Consider the following 18984-nt stretch of genomic DNA (forward strand, 5'->3'; position numbering starts at 1 on the left):
ACAATTAGTGGCTGACTAAATACTTTTTTCCCCACTGTATATTGAACTTACAGTAATTATTACTGTATAAAGGAGCAAGGGAATGGTGCTGCAATTTCCAATTCATTCAGTTTTGTCCACCATCATATAAATATTTCCCTTTATCGTACTGTCATTGACTTAGCACAGTGGTAGAATGGCATTTGCAGAGCAAAGGAGACTTATTCTAATTAAAGCCGACTTAGAGAATTGATTGGAGATGCACTCTCCTGCTCAGGCATTTTCAATGTCTAGTCTTACAGTGGCAGAAAATATCTTTCTTTAAACTTTTAGTAATGAGGATTTTTTTTAAGTTCTAATACATTTTAAGAACTTAAGATGTTTAAAATTGTATATAATCTTCTTATTTAACTAAGCACCATACTCTTTAATTCCTTATTTTGTAAGTACTCCATGCAATGTTCTTCAGCAGACTGGAAGATAGCAGGTCTTGTCTGAGGAAAGGATATTACTTTCACCCTCTCATAGTATATTGTTTTTAAATATTGTTAATCCTCTTAAGTTTTGGAAGGTTTTACGTGTACTATTGTGAATGTTATAAGTTTTTAATTTCACTCAACTATTGTATTTAAAGCTTAAGGGTGCAGATTAAAACATACAGTCATGGCCGAAAGCGTTGGCACAATTGAAATTGTCCAAGAAAATGAAGTATTTCCCTAGGAAATTATTGGAATTACACGTTTTGTTAAACGCATGCTTTTTTCCTTTGTGTGGATTGGAACAACACAAATAAAACAGAGAAAAAGGCAAATTTGACATCATTTCACACAAAACCCCCAAAACGGTGTGGATAAAATTTTTGGCACCTTTCCAGCATGTGAATTATGACCAATTTGCCTTTTCCCCCCCCCCCTGCTTTTTTGTGTGTTGTTCCACTACAAATTAAATAAAGATGTGTAAAACAAAATATGTGTAATTGCAATAGTTTTCTTAGAGAAATACTTCATTTTCGGGATCAATTTCAAGGGTGTCAACACTCTCGGCCATAACTGTATGTCATTGAACGTGGTGCTGTCCTCTTAAAGAATTTGCATATTATCTATTTTTTATATTCATTTACTGTTTATATATGCATATATATATTTTTTTAATTATTTTTTATATTTGCAAAATATCCCAAAAAATTTGCAGCTTTCATCCCGATCAACAAGTCAGTAGACATTTATCTTTATTATCATTTATCATTACACTGGTAGAATCACAATGAAATGTAATATAGATACCACTAAATCCACCATCCACAATAGAAAACATTTATTTCTCCCCTTCACCTCTATCACTTTGGCTTACATAAGGTCAACAGATAATGAAGCAAGCCTAGATATTTCTCCTATAGAAATCCATGAACATGTCTAGGCCCATGTGGCTGCAGTAAATTATATCTCTACATTCTGTTAGAAGCTCTGAAATTAGCTACAGAAAATAAAAGTAATCTAGAATCAAAACATAAGAACAGATCAGGGAAAAAGTAAATATTATAACTTTGTTAGGTGATACAGGTGATACATTTCTTTTAATGCCATTATATTTTCCAACCTGAAATGTTTATTCTGCTATGATTTTCCTGAACTTTTGGTTTATAAATAATGCAAATTGTCTCTTCAGAGAGGAAGAGGACTAGAACTCTAGTGCCACCTATTGGAAGTAGCAATCCTAGCAGTCAATGTTGACCCTTCAACAAGCCTTGTCACATGACTTAGGATAATAGCCAAACCAGAATCTCAATTTGCAAATTGAGATTCTGGTTTGGCTATTATCCTAAGTAGGGTTGAGCGACTTTTGTTTTTATAGGATCGGGTCGGATTTCACGAAACCCGACTTTTTCAAAAGTCGGGTCGAGTGAAATCGGCCGATCCTATAGAAAAGTCGGGGTCGGCCGAAACACGAAACTTAATGCAGTGCATTGGGTTTCTAATGGTTCCCAGGGTCTGAAGGAGAGGAAACTCTCCTTCAGGCCCTGCGATCCATATTAATGTGTAAAATAAAGAATAAAAATAAAAAATATTGCTATACTCACCCTCGGACGCGCCCTGGTTGTAAACGGGAGCCTTCCTTCCTAAGAATCAGTGCTTGTAGGACCTTTCGATGACGTCACGGCTTCTGATGGGTCGCGTGAGCGGTCACATGGGCGTCACGCGACCAATCAGAAGCCGTGACGTCATCAAAAGGTCCTTCAAGCGCTGATTCTTAGGAAGGAAGGCTGAGGGTTACAACCAGGGCGCGTCCGAGGGTGAGTATATAAATATTAGGAATATACTCACCCTCAGATGCGCCCTGGTTGTAACCCGCAGCCTTCCTTCCTAGGAATCAGCGCTTGAAGGACCTTTCGATGACGTCACGGCTTCTGATTGGTCACGTGAGCGGTCACATGGGCATCACGCGACCAATCAGAAGCCGTGACGTCATCGAAAGGTCCTTCAAGCGCTGATTCTTAGGAAGGAAGGCTCCCTGTTATGGACCTGGTGGTTAGGAGCACCTGGAACGACCTGATGGTTAAACTAACACAGAACAAGCTCTGGGAAGTGGGAGCTCTGCTGACCGCAACCCCTAATCCTATCACACACACTAGAAATAGCCGTGGAGCGTACCTAGCTTGGCCTAGACGCCTCTTCACAGCCTAAGAGCTAACTAGCCCTAGAGATAGAAAATAAAGCCTACCTTGCCTCAGAGAAATTCCCCAAAGGAAAAGGCAGCCCCCCACATATATTGACTGTGAGTTAAGATGAAAGTCACAAACACAGGAATGAAACAAGTTTCAGCAAAGGGAGGCCAGACTTACTAAACAGACTGAGGATAGGAAAGGTATCTTTGCGGTCAGCACAAAACACTACAAAAGACCACGCAGAGTGTGCAAAAAGACCTCCGCACCGACTCACGGTGCGGAGGTGCCACTCTGCATCCCAGAGCTTCCAGCTAGCAAGGCAAAATCATGATAGCAAGCTGGACAAGAAAACAAAGAACAAATGATAAACTAGCAGGGACTTAGCTTCTGCTGGAGTAGACAGGTCACCCGAAAGATCCAAGAGCGAACTGAACCAGTACAAGAACATTGACAGCTGGCATGGAGTAACGATCTGAGTGGAGTTAAATAGAGCAGCCAGCCAAAGAATAAACTACGTCACCTGTGGAAGGAACCTCAGAAGCAGCAGCTCCACTCACAGCCCCCAGAGGGAGTCCATGGACAGAACTCGCCGAAGTACCATTCATGACCACAGGAGGGAGTTCGATAACAGAATTCACAACAGCTCCCGGTTACAACCAGGGCGCGTCCGAGGGTGAGTATAGCATATTTTTTATTTTTATTCTTTATTTTACACTTAAACCTGAATTCCGATACCAATTCCCGATATCATAAACATATCGGGAATCGGTATCAGAATTCCGATTCCAGATTCAGAAGATCGCCGACTTCATGGCTGACCCCACACAGGGGTCGGGTCGGGTTTCATGAAACCCGACTTTGCCAAAAGTCGGCGACTTCTGAAAATGGCCGACCTGTTTCGCTCAACCCTAATCCTAAGTCATGTGACAAGGCTCCTTGAAGGGTCGACATTAACTGTTAGGATTGTTACTTCCAATAGGTGGCACTAGAGTTCTAGTCCTCTTCCTCTCTGAAGAGACAATTTGCATATTTCCCAGAGGAGAATTGCGGCTTTAAGTCTCCTCACCTCGACATGCTTATCATGTTACTCTCCGCAAGGAGAAACGATACTTCTTGGATCCACATTTATAATTATAATTTAAAAGGGTAAAGAGGTTACAATACACTAAGCATCATGTAATTATGTAATTTATTTTATGCATTTTCAAAGTTAAATATGAGCTTCAGAGGGTGCAAATCTACTATATTAAGCTGAATGTGTGTGTGTGTGTATGTGTGTGTGTGTGTGTGTATTTGTGTATGTCCGGGATTGGCATCTGCACCGTCGCAGCTACAGCCACAAAATTTTGCACAGTCACACGTCTGGACCCCGAGAGCGTCATAGGCTATGTTGTGAGGCGAAATTTTAACCCTGCGCATTCCAATTCACCAAACAATTTTGCCCCTATCTACATAATGGGGAAAAAAGTGAAAGGAAAAGTGTTGGAGGCGTCGCAGCTACAGCCACAAAATTTTGCACAGTCACACGTCTGGACGCTGAGAGTGTCATAGGCTACGTTGTGAGGTGAAATTTTAACCCCGCGCTTTCCAATTCACCAAACAATTTTGCCCCTATCTACATAATGGGGGAAAAGTGAAATGAAAAGTGTTGGAGGCGTCGCAGCTACAGCCACAAAATTTTGCACAGTCACACGTCTGGACCCTGAGAGCATCACAAGCTATGTTGTGAGGTGAAATTTTAACTCCGCACTTTCCAATTCACCAAACTATTTTTCCCCTATCTACATAATGGGGAAAAGTGAAAGGAAAAGTGTTGGAGGCAAATTGACAGCTGTCAGATGTGAACAAGGGGGACTTAAAGAGTGAGAGCGATGGCGCAAGTTGCTAAGGTGGGGCCCCGACATGAGATACTCACCACACACGGGGATATGAACACACACAAAAAATGCGCCACACACTACCACGTGCTTGAACACATATACCACCCTCAGCACACATTTCACCACACATACACCAACCTCGCCACATAAAAGTCGAAATACAAAAGTCGCCACTCAAAACGCACCACGCGCAAAACTCGCCACATGCAAAAACTAGGCTCACGCAAAACTCGCCACAAGTGCAAAACTCACCTCATGGAAAACTCGCCACAAGCAAAACTTGCACACGCGGAAAAATTGCCACATGCACAAAATTTGCAGCACATGCAAAAGTTGCCTCACACAAAACTTGCACATACTCAAAAGGCACCACACATAAAACTCGCCACGCGCAAAACTCACCATGCGCAAAACTTGCTACACTAACCTGTCACATGCAATTCGACACACAAAAAGTTGCTACACGCATGTTGCCACACAAAACTCAACACACACAACTTGACAAACGAAACTCGCCCTAAAACACACACAAGTCTGGTCTTATCCTTCAAAAATAAAAATCTGATTAATAAGCAGACAAACTACAAGAGCAACAAATGTACCATATAGGAAATACGGCAGCTGTCAGTCACATGACCTGTCTATTATGTGTATGTGTGAGCTAATTTATACTGCCAGGGGGAGGGCTTCCTGTTGGCTGGGGATTTATCAGGCTGCCAATTTATCTTACAAATACTGAGGTAAAAATACTGAGCAAATAACGTGTGAACGAGGTCTAATACAGGAGATCACACAGGTATATACTATACACAGGGGAGATGACACACAGATATATACTATATACAGGAGAGATGACACACAGGTATATACTATATAGAGGAGGAGATGACATACAGGTACATACTATATACAGGAGGAGATGACATACAAGTATATACTATATACAGGAGATGACACACAGGTATATACTATATACAGGAGCAGATTACCTACAAGTATATACTATATGCAGGAGGAGATGACACACAGGTATATGCTATATATAGAAGATGACATACAGGTATATACTATATACAGGAGGAGATGACACACAGATATATACTATATACAGGGGAGATGACACACAGGTATATACTATATACAGGAGGAGATGACATACAGGTATATACTATATATAGAAGGAGATGACATACAGGTATATACTATATATAGGAGGAGATGACATACAGGTATATACTATATATAGGAGGAGATGACATACAGGTATATACTATATACAGGGGAGATGACACACAGCAGGTATATACTATATACAGGGGAGATGACATACAGGTATATACTATATACAAGAGATGACATACAGGTGTATACTATATATAAGGGAGATGACAAACATGTATATACTGAGGTGAAAATGAGAGGTGTGAGGTGAAAATGAAAAGGTGTGAGTGCAAAATGAGAGGAGCGAGGGAAAATAGTGGAGTGATCGGAAAATGACAGATGTGAGGTCGAAATGACAAGTGTTAGGGGGGAATGAGAGGAGTGAGGGAGAAAATGAGAGGTGTGAGGGAGAAAATGAGAGATGTGAGGGGGAAAATTAAAGATGTGATTGGGAAAATGAGAGGCGTGATGGGAAAATAAGAGAAGTGACGTGCTATAACTAACCACAGATATTTACTATGCCCAGGCAACGCCGGGCTCTTCAGCTAGTATTTTATAATTTAGAAAATGAATCATTTAATAGAAATAGTCTGCTTTATGGGAGTTTTTCACTTTTGTAGGCTAGATCTTTAATTTTCAGTTGTCTCTGAGCTAGTAGATCTACATTAACAATGATATGTCCCATACAAGATACAAGGGAAAAAACATAAGAGATTCTATCTGCCCTGACCCAATGAAAGACATGTTCTGCAGATCATTTTCATAAGCCACATTTACATTGAAAGATTATCATGAACAAACGTTTAGAAAAATGCTTTTTTCCTTCAGTGTAAACAGGCTGCTAAATACCCAATGAACAAGCAAATCGCTCAGTCATCTGGTGAAATGATCTTATGTGCAGCACAAAAGACTATCATCATTCTTGTCAGTCCATTGTCCTGGGTAAATAGGACGAGAGAATAAAGGCAGTGAACCATCTATTACAGATCACTAACTTTGGTCTGCCTTTGCAAACAGGCTATTCAATAACTGTTGATCTGTAAAAGTTTACTGATCAACTGTCGTTTACTGCTGCCATTGATCCTTGTAATAGGACACTTCTTCTGGCACCCATCTTCTGTATCTTAGATTTACTTGAACTTTTGAATTACTAAAATGACATTGACCATTTTGAAAAAACAGATCAAAAGAAGATTTACACCTATGTATGTTATTAACCTCTTCAGGAATGTGCCATTTTTCATTTTTGTTCTTTCCATTTTTGTTTCTCCCCCTTTTCCAAATGCCAGAACTTTTTATGTTTTTTCATTGACATAGTTGTATGAGGTTTTTTTTTTTTATGTGGCTCGAGTTTTTAATTTGAATAAAATCATTCTTTTTACTGTATCATGTTTTGTATAACAGTAAAAAAAACTCCAAGTGCCGTGAAATAGCGAAAAACATGCAATTCTGACATGGCATTTCGGTATTGTTTTTACAGCATTCATTATAAGTAAAAATGACTTTGCAGTATGATTCTCCAGCTAAGGCCGGGGTCACACTTGCGAGTGCAATGCTCGAAACTTGTACAAGTCTCTCGTATCAATACCCGGCACTGCCGCCGGCGCTCGGGAAGGGAGCTTTAAGCTGCATAGAAATACATGAAGCCGCACGCTCCAGTCTCGAGTCCCGACGGCAGTGCCAGGTATTGATACGAGAGACTTGTACAAGTTTCGAGCATTGCACTCGCAAGTGTGACCCGGCCTTAGTATGATTATGGAGATACCAAACTTGCATATTTTTAACTGGTGAAAAAAATGCAGATATTTAAAAAAATAAAATTGATTTGTGTTAAATTCCAAAACCCACTGTTAGGGCTAGCGGAACGCACCAAATAATAAGACTGATAGTGTACGGTGCGTTCGTAGCCCGGGGTCCACCGTGCAGAGATGGAACCTGCTGCTGAGTAATGACGGACTATATGGCGGTACTCATAAGTATACTCGCGTGGGTTAAACTTCACCCAACGTGAAGGAAGCGATCCTGTTGCGTCACAGGATCGCGGTACCGCACATAGAAGGCGAGCAAGCAGTCAGCGAACTTAACCCCAACTAGGATTGAAGTCCGATTAGACCACTTGCTGACACAACACCGCAACAGGGTGTGTTAGGCAACTCTTATAATTAGAGCACCGAAGTGCGAACTGTGCCTTGCTGGCAGGCACCACTAAGCACCCAGACGTGGGTCAGGAAGCGCACTACTAGCGCGTGGCGCCGTACAGGCGGTCACAGCAATAGACGCTGATACGTGTGTGACACGTTGAGTGATTTGTCGGGCGCTAGATAGCAGCCATACTCCATACGCGAACAGTCATACAATAGGGTAGGGGTATTTAATGAACGACTTGCACTCACAACAAACACACGTATTCAATTGTACACTAGCGCATGGCCGTGCGGTCATGTGCAGTTTATATAATTGCAGGACAGGAAGTGGCCACAGAAACTTTGCCCTTCCAGGGCCTGCCAAGAGGACCAATGGAATGCGCTGCAGAGCCAGAGCACATGACCCTCGATCTCCAACGGGAGATCTTGCTCTGGGCATGCTCAGTGTGCGCAAACAAGGACTTAGTCCCAGGGAAGTCTGCTCGCCGCTGACCAGCACGGACTTTAATGGCAGGAGCTGAAGAAGCAGCAGTAACTCTCTGTACAGAGTGAGAGCGAGCAAGACACTGGGAGCGACGTCCCTGCTGAGCAGACTCCAGTGCGGCTGGAGGAGAATGGGAGACCGCAGCGGAGACGGATCGAGATTCCCCCTGTGCAGCAGAGGAAACTCGACTCCTAACACCCACAACTTTTCAACAAGCTGAGTGCTTGATTTTTGCATAGCAAACCGAGGTTTTCATTGATATCATTTTAGCGTATATAAGCAGTTTTGATAACTTTTGTTTTGCATTTTTTGCTACTGAGATATTGTGACCGAAATGGCGCAATTCTGGCACTTGGATTTTTTTTTTAAACATTACAGCATTTACCAATTGGTTTAATTAACTATATATTGTGATAGATACAACTTTTAAAGATGTGATAGTACCAAATATGTTCATTTTTTTATTATTTTTAATTCGAGAAAATGGGGTAATTTGAATTTTTTTTATTTTTAATTACTTTTATTTTCACTTTATTTCATTTTAGGGGACTTGAACCTGCAATCATCTGATTTCTTGTACTACATATAGTAACACCATAGTATTGCAGTATTTTGTGATAATCACAGTCTCTTTTGAAATTCAGCATATAGCATCAGAGAAGGATCAGGATTGCGGTGATGGGGGCTTTAAGTAGAACCCGGCTGTCAAAGATACCCATCAGCACCCTCTGAGCACATTATGGTGTGCTGATGGGCTGTGCCATTTTTTAAATGCTGCTGTCAAAAATTGACAGAAGCGCCTAAATAGTTAATAGTTGTTGACTATTTAATGTAACTGCATGCACAGCTTCTGAGCCCCCTCCACATGCGGTCACCCCAGTGCGGATGGACAGCTGTGCTCATCTTCTTCTTTCTCTGCCAAAATAGATCAGGAATAAGGAACATGCACTAATTCGCGTTGTTTCAGAAAACGACATATATACATTAGCACCATTAGATTTACTCAGACCCTATCCTGTATTGAGGCATCTAATGAGCGTGTGCAAAGTTAATTGTGAAGGAAGAGGGAGCATGGAGTACGTTGATATCACCTATTGTGAATTTCAAGATCCGGTGTTATCAGCTATGTATGGAGGTCTTTCTTATTATTATAATCCTACCTGTGATGATAATGAAACTTCTGAAAAGTGACCTATACAGAATCCGAATAACCGAAAATAGCCCGAATGGCTATTGTGAAAATTTATATTTATTTATTATTTTAATAGAGATTGTGATATAAAAATGCACATTGCCAAAAATGTTTTAAAATATATTTAAGGCAAAAACTTGATTTAAAATAGGTCTCTTTCCTTTTTCTGTGTATTCACCATTAGAATTTTATTTTAAGAAACACACAGCATAAATTATTCGGAACATTTTTCTAATGTATATAATGGTGCTATCGTGCTCCATCATTTAGTCCTCAATTTGTGTATATGATTTTGAAAATCTGCTCTGCTGGAGGCTAACTCTAGGGGGGGCACGCTAACTAAATGCTTTAGAAAGATCAGTCCATATTTGTATAAAAAAAACATACAATAGTTACTGGATTCTTAAAACAAACTTTTGGTAGAAAAAGTTTTAATGCTTCCCTGTACTCCATTTCCTGACTGCTCCGTACACGCAAAATTAGCTCAACCACGATATTCATGAACCTTCATTACAGATCTCTGAAATTAAAGAAAGTGTTTCAGTGCATAGAATTGTGGAAGCAGAATATATCAAATACTAGATGGTGATTTTAACGCAACTGGTATTCCAGAATATCCATGTCCACATAGTATATTGCACAGCCCACATAGTATATTGCCGAGCAACGTAGTATATTGCCCAGTCACATAGTATATTGCCCAGCGACGTAGTATATTGCCCAGTCACGTAGTATATTGCCCATTGAGGTAGTATATTGCCCAGCCGCGTAGTATATTGCCCAGCCACGTAGTATATTGCCCAGCTATGTAGTATATTGCCCAGCCACGTAGTATATTGCCCAGCCGCGTAGTATATTGCCCAGTCACATACTATATTGCCCAGCTATGTAGTATATTGCCCAGCCACGTAGTATATTGCCCAGCCGCGTAGTATTTTGCCCAGTCACGTACTATATTGCCCAGCTATGTAGTATATTGCCCAGCCACGTAGTATATTGCCCAGCCGCGTAGTATATTGCCCAGCCACGTAGTATATTGCCCAGCCGCGTAGTATATTGCCCAGTCACGTACTATATTGAACAGCTATGTAGTATATTGCCCAGCCACGTAGTATATTGCCAAGCCACGTAGTATATTGCCCAGCCGCGTAGTATATTGCCCAGTCACGTACTTTATTGCCCAGTGACGTAGTATATTGCCCAGCCACGTAGTATATTGCCCAGCCGCGTAGTATATTGCCCAGTCACGTACTATATTGCCCAGCCCAGCCACGTAGTATATTGCCAGTCCCAGTCACGTAGTATATTGCCCAGCAACGTAGTATATTGCCCAGTCACATAGTATATTGCCCAGCGATGTAGTATATTGCCCAGTCACGTAGTATATTGCCCAGCGATGTAGTATATTGCCCAGTCACGTAGTATATTGCCCAGCCACGTAGTATATTGCCCAGACACGTAGTATATTGCCCAGCCACATAGTATATTGCCCAGTCACATAGTATATTGCCCAGTCACGTAGTATATTGCCCAGCCACGTAGTATATTGCCCAGCCACGTAGTATATTGCACAGCAACGTAGTATACAGCACAGAGCCACGTAGTATACTGCCCAGTCACGTAGTATATTGGCCAGTCACGTAGTATATTGACCAGTCACTTAGTATATTGCCCAGTCACGTAGTATATTGGCCAGTCACGTGGTATATTGCCCAGCCAAGTAGTGTATTGCCCAGCCACATATGTAACAGGTTAAAAAAGACTTAAAATAAAAAATAAACATATCCTCACGTTCCGAGGGCCCATTGTAGTCCCGGCGCCAGTGTGTGGTGCACGCGGCAGCTTCCGGTCCCAGGGTTGGTGTGAGCGCAGGACCTGTGATGATGTCGTGGTCACATGACCGTGACGTCATGGAAGGTCCTTCTCGCATAGCATCCTTGCCACCGGAACCTGCCGCTTGCACTGCCGAGGAGAAGGCACACGTCGGAGGGTGAGAATAAGCATTTTTTTTAATTATTATTATTTGTAACATTAGATCTTTTTACTATTGATGCTGCATACACAGCATCAGTAGTAAAAAGTTGGTCACATAGGGTTAATAGCTGCGTTAATGGAGTGCGTTACACCGCGGCATAACACGGTCCATTAACGCTGCCATAACCCTGTGTGAGGGCTGACTGGAGGGGAGTATGAAGCGGGCACTGACTGCGGGGAGGAAGGAGCGGCCATTTTTCCGCTGGACTGTGCCCATTGATGATTGGTTGTGGCAATGGTCGTGGGCGTTTTGTCACGACCAATCAGCGACTTGGATTTCCATGACAGACAGAGGCCGCGACCAATGAATATCTGTGACAGACAGAAGGACAGACAGAAAGACATACAGACAGACAAACAGACGGAAGTGACCCTTAGACAATTATATAGTAGATAAATTATATGATTAACAACATTTTTGCACAATATAATGGGCACTATATGTAGTAAAATAAAATAGTAAGGCTATAAGGCTATGCTAAACCGAAATCTAGAATTGGAACATTAGCAAGTACAGAATAATTAGGGAACAGATCATTGGTTTCCCAGTGTGACATAGTATTACTGTATCTACAAAATATGCACATTTGCGTAATCATCCCGTCCACTTAATCTGTTACCGTTCATAAAATAACACTTGGCTATTTACATTGGAAGGACTTGGGTAGCGCAAGCAGCTCTAATAAGACAAGGCGTCTCGGAAAAAGAGTCAAGACTGCTGGTGAAATGCTTCAGGGAGCAGAAGATGGCAAACGGACATGACATACGCCAAAAATCAAATCAAGTTATCCCCTCTTATATCTAGCCTATCTTTGACAAGTCCTGTCTGGAATCATAGTGTCTTGATAACCTAGAGATGTCCCGAAAAGACAGGAGCTTCATGCCGAGCAGTGAGGAAAGCTGACAGTACGAGAACACTGCACAGAATTCTAACAACAAGGCGTCTTAAACACTCTCTGATTGACTGAGTTTGCTTTGTTTGGAAGGAAGCCCGAGCAGGCGGCCGCATAAATCATGAATACATTAGATTCCCAATAGCAAAAGCTTTTCTGCAACTGAGCCTCAGTTAGGCCTTTTTTTCAATCAATAATAATTTCTTACTTATCTAATACTTTTTAATTACTAGCAGCCAAATGATTTTATGTAATTGATATCCTAGGTAATGTTTCATCGGCCAGTAGAGTCATTCGGCTATAATAGAGCTATATTTTTATAGCTATACTGGGATATATCTTTTTTGTAAATGTATGTTTTTTTTCAATAAATTGCTCAAAATGTATTTTTAGATGTCTTTTAATACCAGTATTGTGCTTGTTTGGTTATTTTAAAGAATGCAAAAACAAGAGGACAGTCTGGACTGGATGACAAGGGACCATTAGAATCACTAATCTCATACTTACACAATATGTATTTAATTCATGCACGCTGAAACAAGCTATTTTGGCAGACCACCATCTATTGTTTATGGGGGGCTCCTAGCTTTTCTTTCGTTGCCCAAGTTAGAGAATTTTAGAAATTGACTGACCAATACTTTTCTTCTTTAGAGATCAGCTGCTTAATAACGTAATAATAATAATTTTATTTCTATAGCTCCAACATACCAACATATTCCGTAGCACTTTACATTGTAGAGGGGACTTGTACAGACAATAGACATTACAGAATAACAATAATCACAGATCAAAACAGATACCAAGAGGAATGAGGGCCCTGCTCGCAAGCTTATAATCTTTGAGGAAATAGGGAAGACACGAAAGGTGGATGGTAACAATTGCTTTCGTTGTTCTGACCAGCCATAATGTAAGAATCGGGTGTTCTTGTAATGCTGGAGTTATCAGCCTAAATATGTAACATCTCATGAAAGAACCAAAAGAGTCAGCACCATTTAAACACCTGCCGTGCTGCCATCCATATCCCTATGTGAGCCGCAGCCGGCAGATGACCTGAAGCCTTCAGGTGCTCATCCAGGGCCACAACAGTCCTCTAATATCAAATATAGACAAACGAATGACAATCACAAGGCTAGTTTTTCAGACTTTATTGTAGCATCTTCTGCGGGAGAATGGGAACAGGCGTGTATGAATGACGACGATCGTTTCACGCAAGTGCACTTCAACGGGTCACACAAGGGTTAATAATCAAGGGATTTGTTTAGGAGGTTCGAGGACCTTATGAGAGGCTCAGCAGTTAGGTACTACAACACCCAGGCTAGAGGAAGGCTACTGATTTCCACCTGGATAAGGGGACTCTGGATTTGCCTCCAAACCGGCCGGACTCTGCCTGCCCTGTGGTCTGGTAATCTGGACTGTGGATGCTGAAGCCTCCAGTAAAAAGGTAAAGAGACTACAACCTTGTGTCCTTGTTCTTCACTGTGCCTCACACCATCCACCATCTTACACACTGGGAAGCCCTGGGGACACACTTCACCTGTGGGAAGGTATAACATCTAGCTACCATAACATCACCCCAGCGGACCCCTAAGCAGTGTTGGTCACCCTGAACAAATGCCACAGTTGTCGTCACAAACATATCCCTTTAAAGACCTTTCCCCTTTTATTAACGGACCTCCCGAGGGCCACGGACCGGGTCAGCCACCGTGACATCCCCCTTGAGAACCGAAGGGTCCCGTACCGAGTACCCCTTGCCCTACACGGGGGCGATCCACACGCATTGTTGTTATTGACATCCCTATTATGGGTGATTGATATATTTTTGAAAGAAAGCCTCTCTGTTGCTGAGCCACGTCTTGTTTCTTTGCCATCATGCAGTAGGACAATGAGATAAATGCATCATTATTGCATCCTTTTTGCCCGTATTTCATGTTGACCTGCATAAGGACATTTGTCCATAAAATGAATATTCTTATGGTGGCCTGATATTCATTATAGCCCCGAATATCAAAAAATATCCATTATATTGCTATTTTGTTTTTTTCATTTTTTCCAGTTTTTTTTTGTGTGTGTGTTTTTTTTCACATGGGCATAGGGTGTTTTGGGGCATATTGATTCTAGGGATTTTTAGGGATATCAGGGCAAGCCGCCGCGGAGTGGTGGCGCCTACCGCTGAAACTTAGGGTGCTAACCTCCACTGCCCGGCATGTACCAGATTAGTGGACCTGCAGGGCTTATTAGTATACGCTATTGATTTTATCAATTCCCTATGATAAACCTGCTGGTGTTTGTCTCCGAATTTGGAATTTTTTAACTTTAAGTAATAAAGGTTATTTTTTAGGGATCTTGTTTTTCTTGGGTTGTTTTTGCAAAACAGGAATAGTTAAATAAGTTAGATGATGTGATAAGCCAGTCTAAAGAAATGCCATTTTAGGACACACTTAAAATTTTGGGTACTGGGATTTAATCAAAATGTCCTTGCTATGCAGTTCCTTTTCAGAATCCCACGTTATAAAATCTTTCCAACTGGCGGACACCAGCAGAAGAGGGTCCCTGTGCAAGGACAATATATGGGCCCGTTGCAGTCCAATAGTTCATCATAATGCACAATTCCTGCTGCTTTGGAGATAAAAGTGGGACCTCTTGGACTCCTGTGCTGCTGCACATGTTTCCCCAGTGATATGTATATCCCTGATATTAGACTTATCTTCTGTGTCTATAATATAGTATTGAGGCTGAAAAGATCCCTTTCTAATATTGTAAGCTAATTTAATTGCAGCCTGAGTGCTGTGACTGTAATAGAGATGGTGAAGGAGTTATTGAGTTTAGCCAAGTCTGCAAACAAACAGTTTAAGGGTACCGTCACACAGTGCAATTTTGATCGCTACGACGGCACGATTCGTGACGTTCGAGCGATATAGTTACAATATCGCAGTGTCTGACACGCTCCTGCGATCAGGGACCCCGCTGAGAATCGTACGTCGTAGCAGATCGTTTGAAACTTTCTTTCGTCGTCTAGTGTCCCGCTGTGGCGGCATGATCGCATGGTGTAACATATATCGTATACGATGTGCGCATAGTAACCAACGGCTTCTACATCGCACATACGTCATGAAATTATCGCTCCAGCGTCGTAGATTGCAAAGTGTGACATCAGTCTACGACGCTGGAGCGATATTGTTACGATGCTGGAGCGTCACGGATCGTACCGTTGTAGCGATGAAAATTGCACTGTGTGACGGTACCCTTAGAGAGCTGTGCAAGCCTGCATGCACCATGTCACCACTACGGGAATCTGAGCATGGTGTAGTAGATACATCCCACTTACTCGCCACATATGTCACAAGTGGCTCATTTCCCTCTTTCGATTCTAGTGCATGGTAGATTGGGTCAGGAGAAACAATGCTTGGTTAACAGCTGACTAAAGTGTATGAACAGCATCACATAGAGTTTTAACTATATAGCATGATTTGCTTAATCCTCTATATGAGTCTGAATGATAGCCCATTTTGACAAAATACTTTAACTGATCTGTTTTTACTAGCTTCTTATCTGCAGGTTACGTTTTAACATGCCCATTTATTTCTACAAGTGAATGTTTGCCTTCATTGTTCCTATGATCCATACTGTGTTGCAATGAGTCTTACCGGCAGTAGCAGCTGTGTCCCACTAGCAGTCTCAAGGTGTCATATGTAACTTGGTCTACTCGCCCAATTGGAAAAACATACATGCAAAGCTGAGCCAATCAAACTCTTAAATGGAGGGGTCAGGAAGACTAGTGGTTAGAAATCAGCTATCTAAAGTGTATTGCTAGCTTTATTCAAGCTGCATTTACAGTACATGTCCTACAATCGTTAAGCAGCCACTGATTAGCTAAAAGTTTGCTAATTGGCTTTCATTTAACAGCCTATTTAGGACAAGGCTGACTACACTTCCCATGGGATGTGCACAGAATGATCGCTAGTAGATCATTCTTGGGGCACAAAGGTTGTCATTGTTCTCAGCAGCACATGCCCTGTTTAGATAGGACAATGTGCTACGGAGAACGATGGCTTTTGAGCAAGCACCCGGGGAACAAGCGTTTTGCATGTTCAATGAGCAACTGGAAATCTGTTTTTACTGACTGATTGCAGTATAGTGAGCTCTCCTAGGATTACTCATTCATGATAATTATTCATTGAAAATGTACACTTTGCATTACAATTTCCTGCCCGATCTTCATACTGTTCTTATCTGTTACACAAGGTTAGGGTACCGTCACACAGTGCAATTTTCATCGCTACAACGGTACGATCCGTGACGCTCCAGCATCGTAACAATATCGCTCCAGCGTCGTAGACTACTGTCACACTTTGCAATCTACGACGCTGGAGCGATAATTTCATGACGTATGTGCGATGTAGAAGCCGTTGGTTACTATGCGCACATCGTATACGATATATGTTACACCATGCGATCATGCCGCCACAGCGGGACACTAGACGACGAAAGAAAGTTTCAAACGATCTGCCACGACGTACGATTCTCAGCAGGGTGATGGTACCCTTAGTTATCCTAAGGAGAACTTGCCAGGTAATTCATACTGCCTGATTCACAAGCAGCATTAATCAATACAGACTCTCTTACTGCAAATATCTGTGTTTGACAATGAGGCAGAGATGGAGAAACAGTCATCCACAGCTCCCCTTTAGACCAGCTAGATTTAAAGAACATTCCTTATTTGTGTATAGAAAAGGACCTGTCAATGAAACCAAGTTGGGTGCGGAGCAGCAATCATAGAGCTATCCAGACAATTCACCCCATTCCTAGCTAATTTTTTAACTACATTCCTAATTCATCAAAGCATCAATTGCTTTCAAAAGTTTAAAAATGTTGTTATAAATCTGTCGTTTTCACCACAGTATTTATTCATGATGAGGTTTTGCATTCCTTACTCTAGAACTCTTACTCCAGAGAGGGAGTGGAATATGACTTCTAACGTGGTACATGGAGGCACACGTCATTTGATAGACGCTCAATATTCATGAAGAGGCATGCATCTCTGGTTCCATCTGGTTTCACCTTGCACCTTCATCAAGAACAGCTAGAAAATTGTCAGTCTTGATGAACCGGGGGCTATATTGTTACAATATGGCATTTCAGAGTAATCATAAGTAGAGATGAGACACACCGAAATTAAAAATTCGGATTTCGTACCGGACGGTTAGTGTTCGGTGCTAAAAGCTGAACATGGACTTCTCCTTGAAGTCTGTTGCAATGCTCTGAGTTCCGGGGGAAGTCCAGGAGGCGAGAGAAGAGAGAATTTTTCAGCTGAAAAGTTCGGGTCCCCATTGCTTTCAATGTGGTTCAGATTCAGGTACAAGTTCGAGTACAGTTCTGGTACCCAAAACGAACTTTGGAATAAAGGTCAGGTCGGGTACCAGAATCTGAACTTCCACGGGTCCGCTCATCCCTATTCATAAGTTGTTAAGAACCATAGGTAATATGTGCATTATCCTATAAAATACTTCTGATTACTTTAATATTGCACGTTCTAATTCACTTTATCATATTCCTTTCAATTATATATAAATGTTTAAAAAACACAATAGAAAAAACGATTTAAGTGAATGTGGTTTAATAATTCTTTAGCTGACTTTATTTTACATGACATTTTCCGGAGTTTACTCACAATGAAAGTAGAGTTCTTCATCTCCATCCTGACTGGCCTTGCTGTAGCCACACTGCCTGTAGAAAGGGAGGACAATGTTTGCTTAAAATTACTTATGATGAATGTGAATTATTATGAGGCAGGACATATGATTTATAAGGCAGGGTAGCAAATGAAATAAAGATAGAATGAATAAGAAAAAGAAAGAACTGGAAAGCAAATAGAAACGTTTATTCTAACTGTTAAAATTACATTTCAATAAAATTGTATGTAAGGTATTGTTATGTACACGGTAACTAGGAAATGTGAATATTCCAATTTAATCAGGATATAATTTTCCATTTATTAACAGAGCAGCAGATTTTGCTATGAATTGTATCTATTACATTTAAATATGTGAAACCCACAAAAAATTTGAAATAGAAAAAAAGCATACAATGGATTTACTAACTTATTAATTATCCCTCACATCATTTAAACAGCTTTATATATAGACATACTATTTCCTTAATCTACAATATGAGTTGCTGTGCGATACTGGAGGCTTGGAGGACAAATTAATTGTCCCTCCATATTCAGAACAATGGGAGTCTTATTTAGGCAAAAGCATCTACATGGAGAAAAATTAGAAGCTTTTCTAGCTCATTCAATATTCGTCTTTATAGGACGATAAATTAACCCCTAAATGGTCTTGCTCCCTCCTTGAACCTTTTTTTTTATGTAATGCTTCAATTATTCAGTGAAGATAGAACCATTGAACTATTCTGAAATTGCTTTCTTATCCTTTGTTACTGTAGTGAGATACAAGGATAAAACTGTGATTCTCATCATTTCTTTTGCATTAGAAATGCAAGGAGATACCATCTAGAGATGAATTTATAGATGGCAATAAGGGGAATATGAAAACA

At 41.1% G+C, this 18984-nt stretch overlaps 1 protein-coding gene across 1 annotated transcript in view; it reads right to left on the reverse strand.

Moving 5' to 3' along the window:
* Window positions 1-18984, reverse strand: part of EPHA10 (EPH receptor A10) — a 1463996-nt gene that overhangs the window by 220139 nt on the left and 1224873 nt on the right. Inside the window, exon 9 of the mRNA XM_069756914.1 lies at window positions 18098-18153. Within this exon, the coding sequence (XP_069613015.1) occupies window positions 18098-18153 (56 nt within the window). The remainder of the gene's footprint in view (window positions 1-18097; window positions 18154-18984) is intronic.

This window comes from Ranitomeya imitator, chromosome 3 (genome assembly GCF_032444005.1).
Source record: "Ranitomeya imitator isolate aRanImi1 chromosome 3, aRanImi1.pri, whole genome shotgun sequence".
Classification (NCBI taxonomy): domain Eukaryota; kingdom Metazoa; phylum Chordata; class Amphibia; order Anura; family Dendrobatidae; genus Ranitomeya; species Ranitomeya imitator.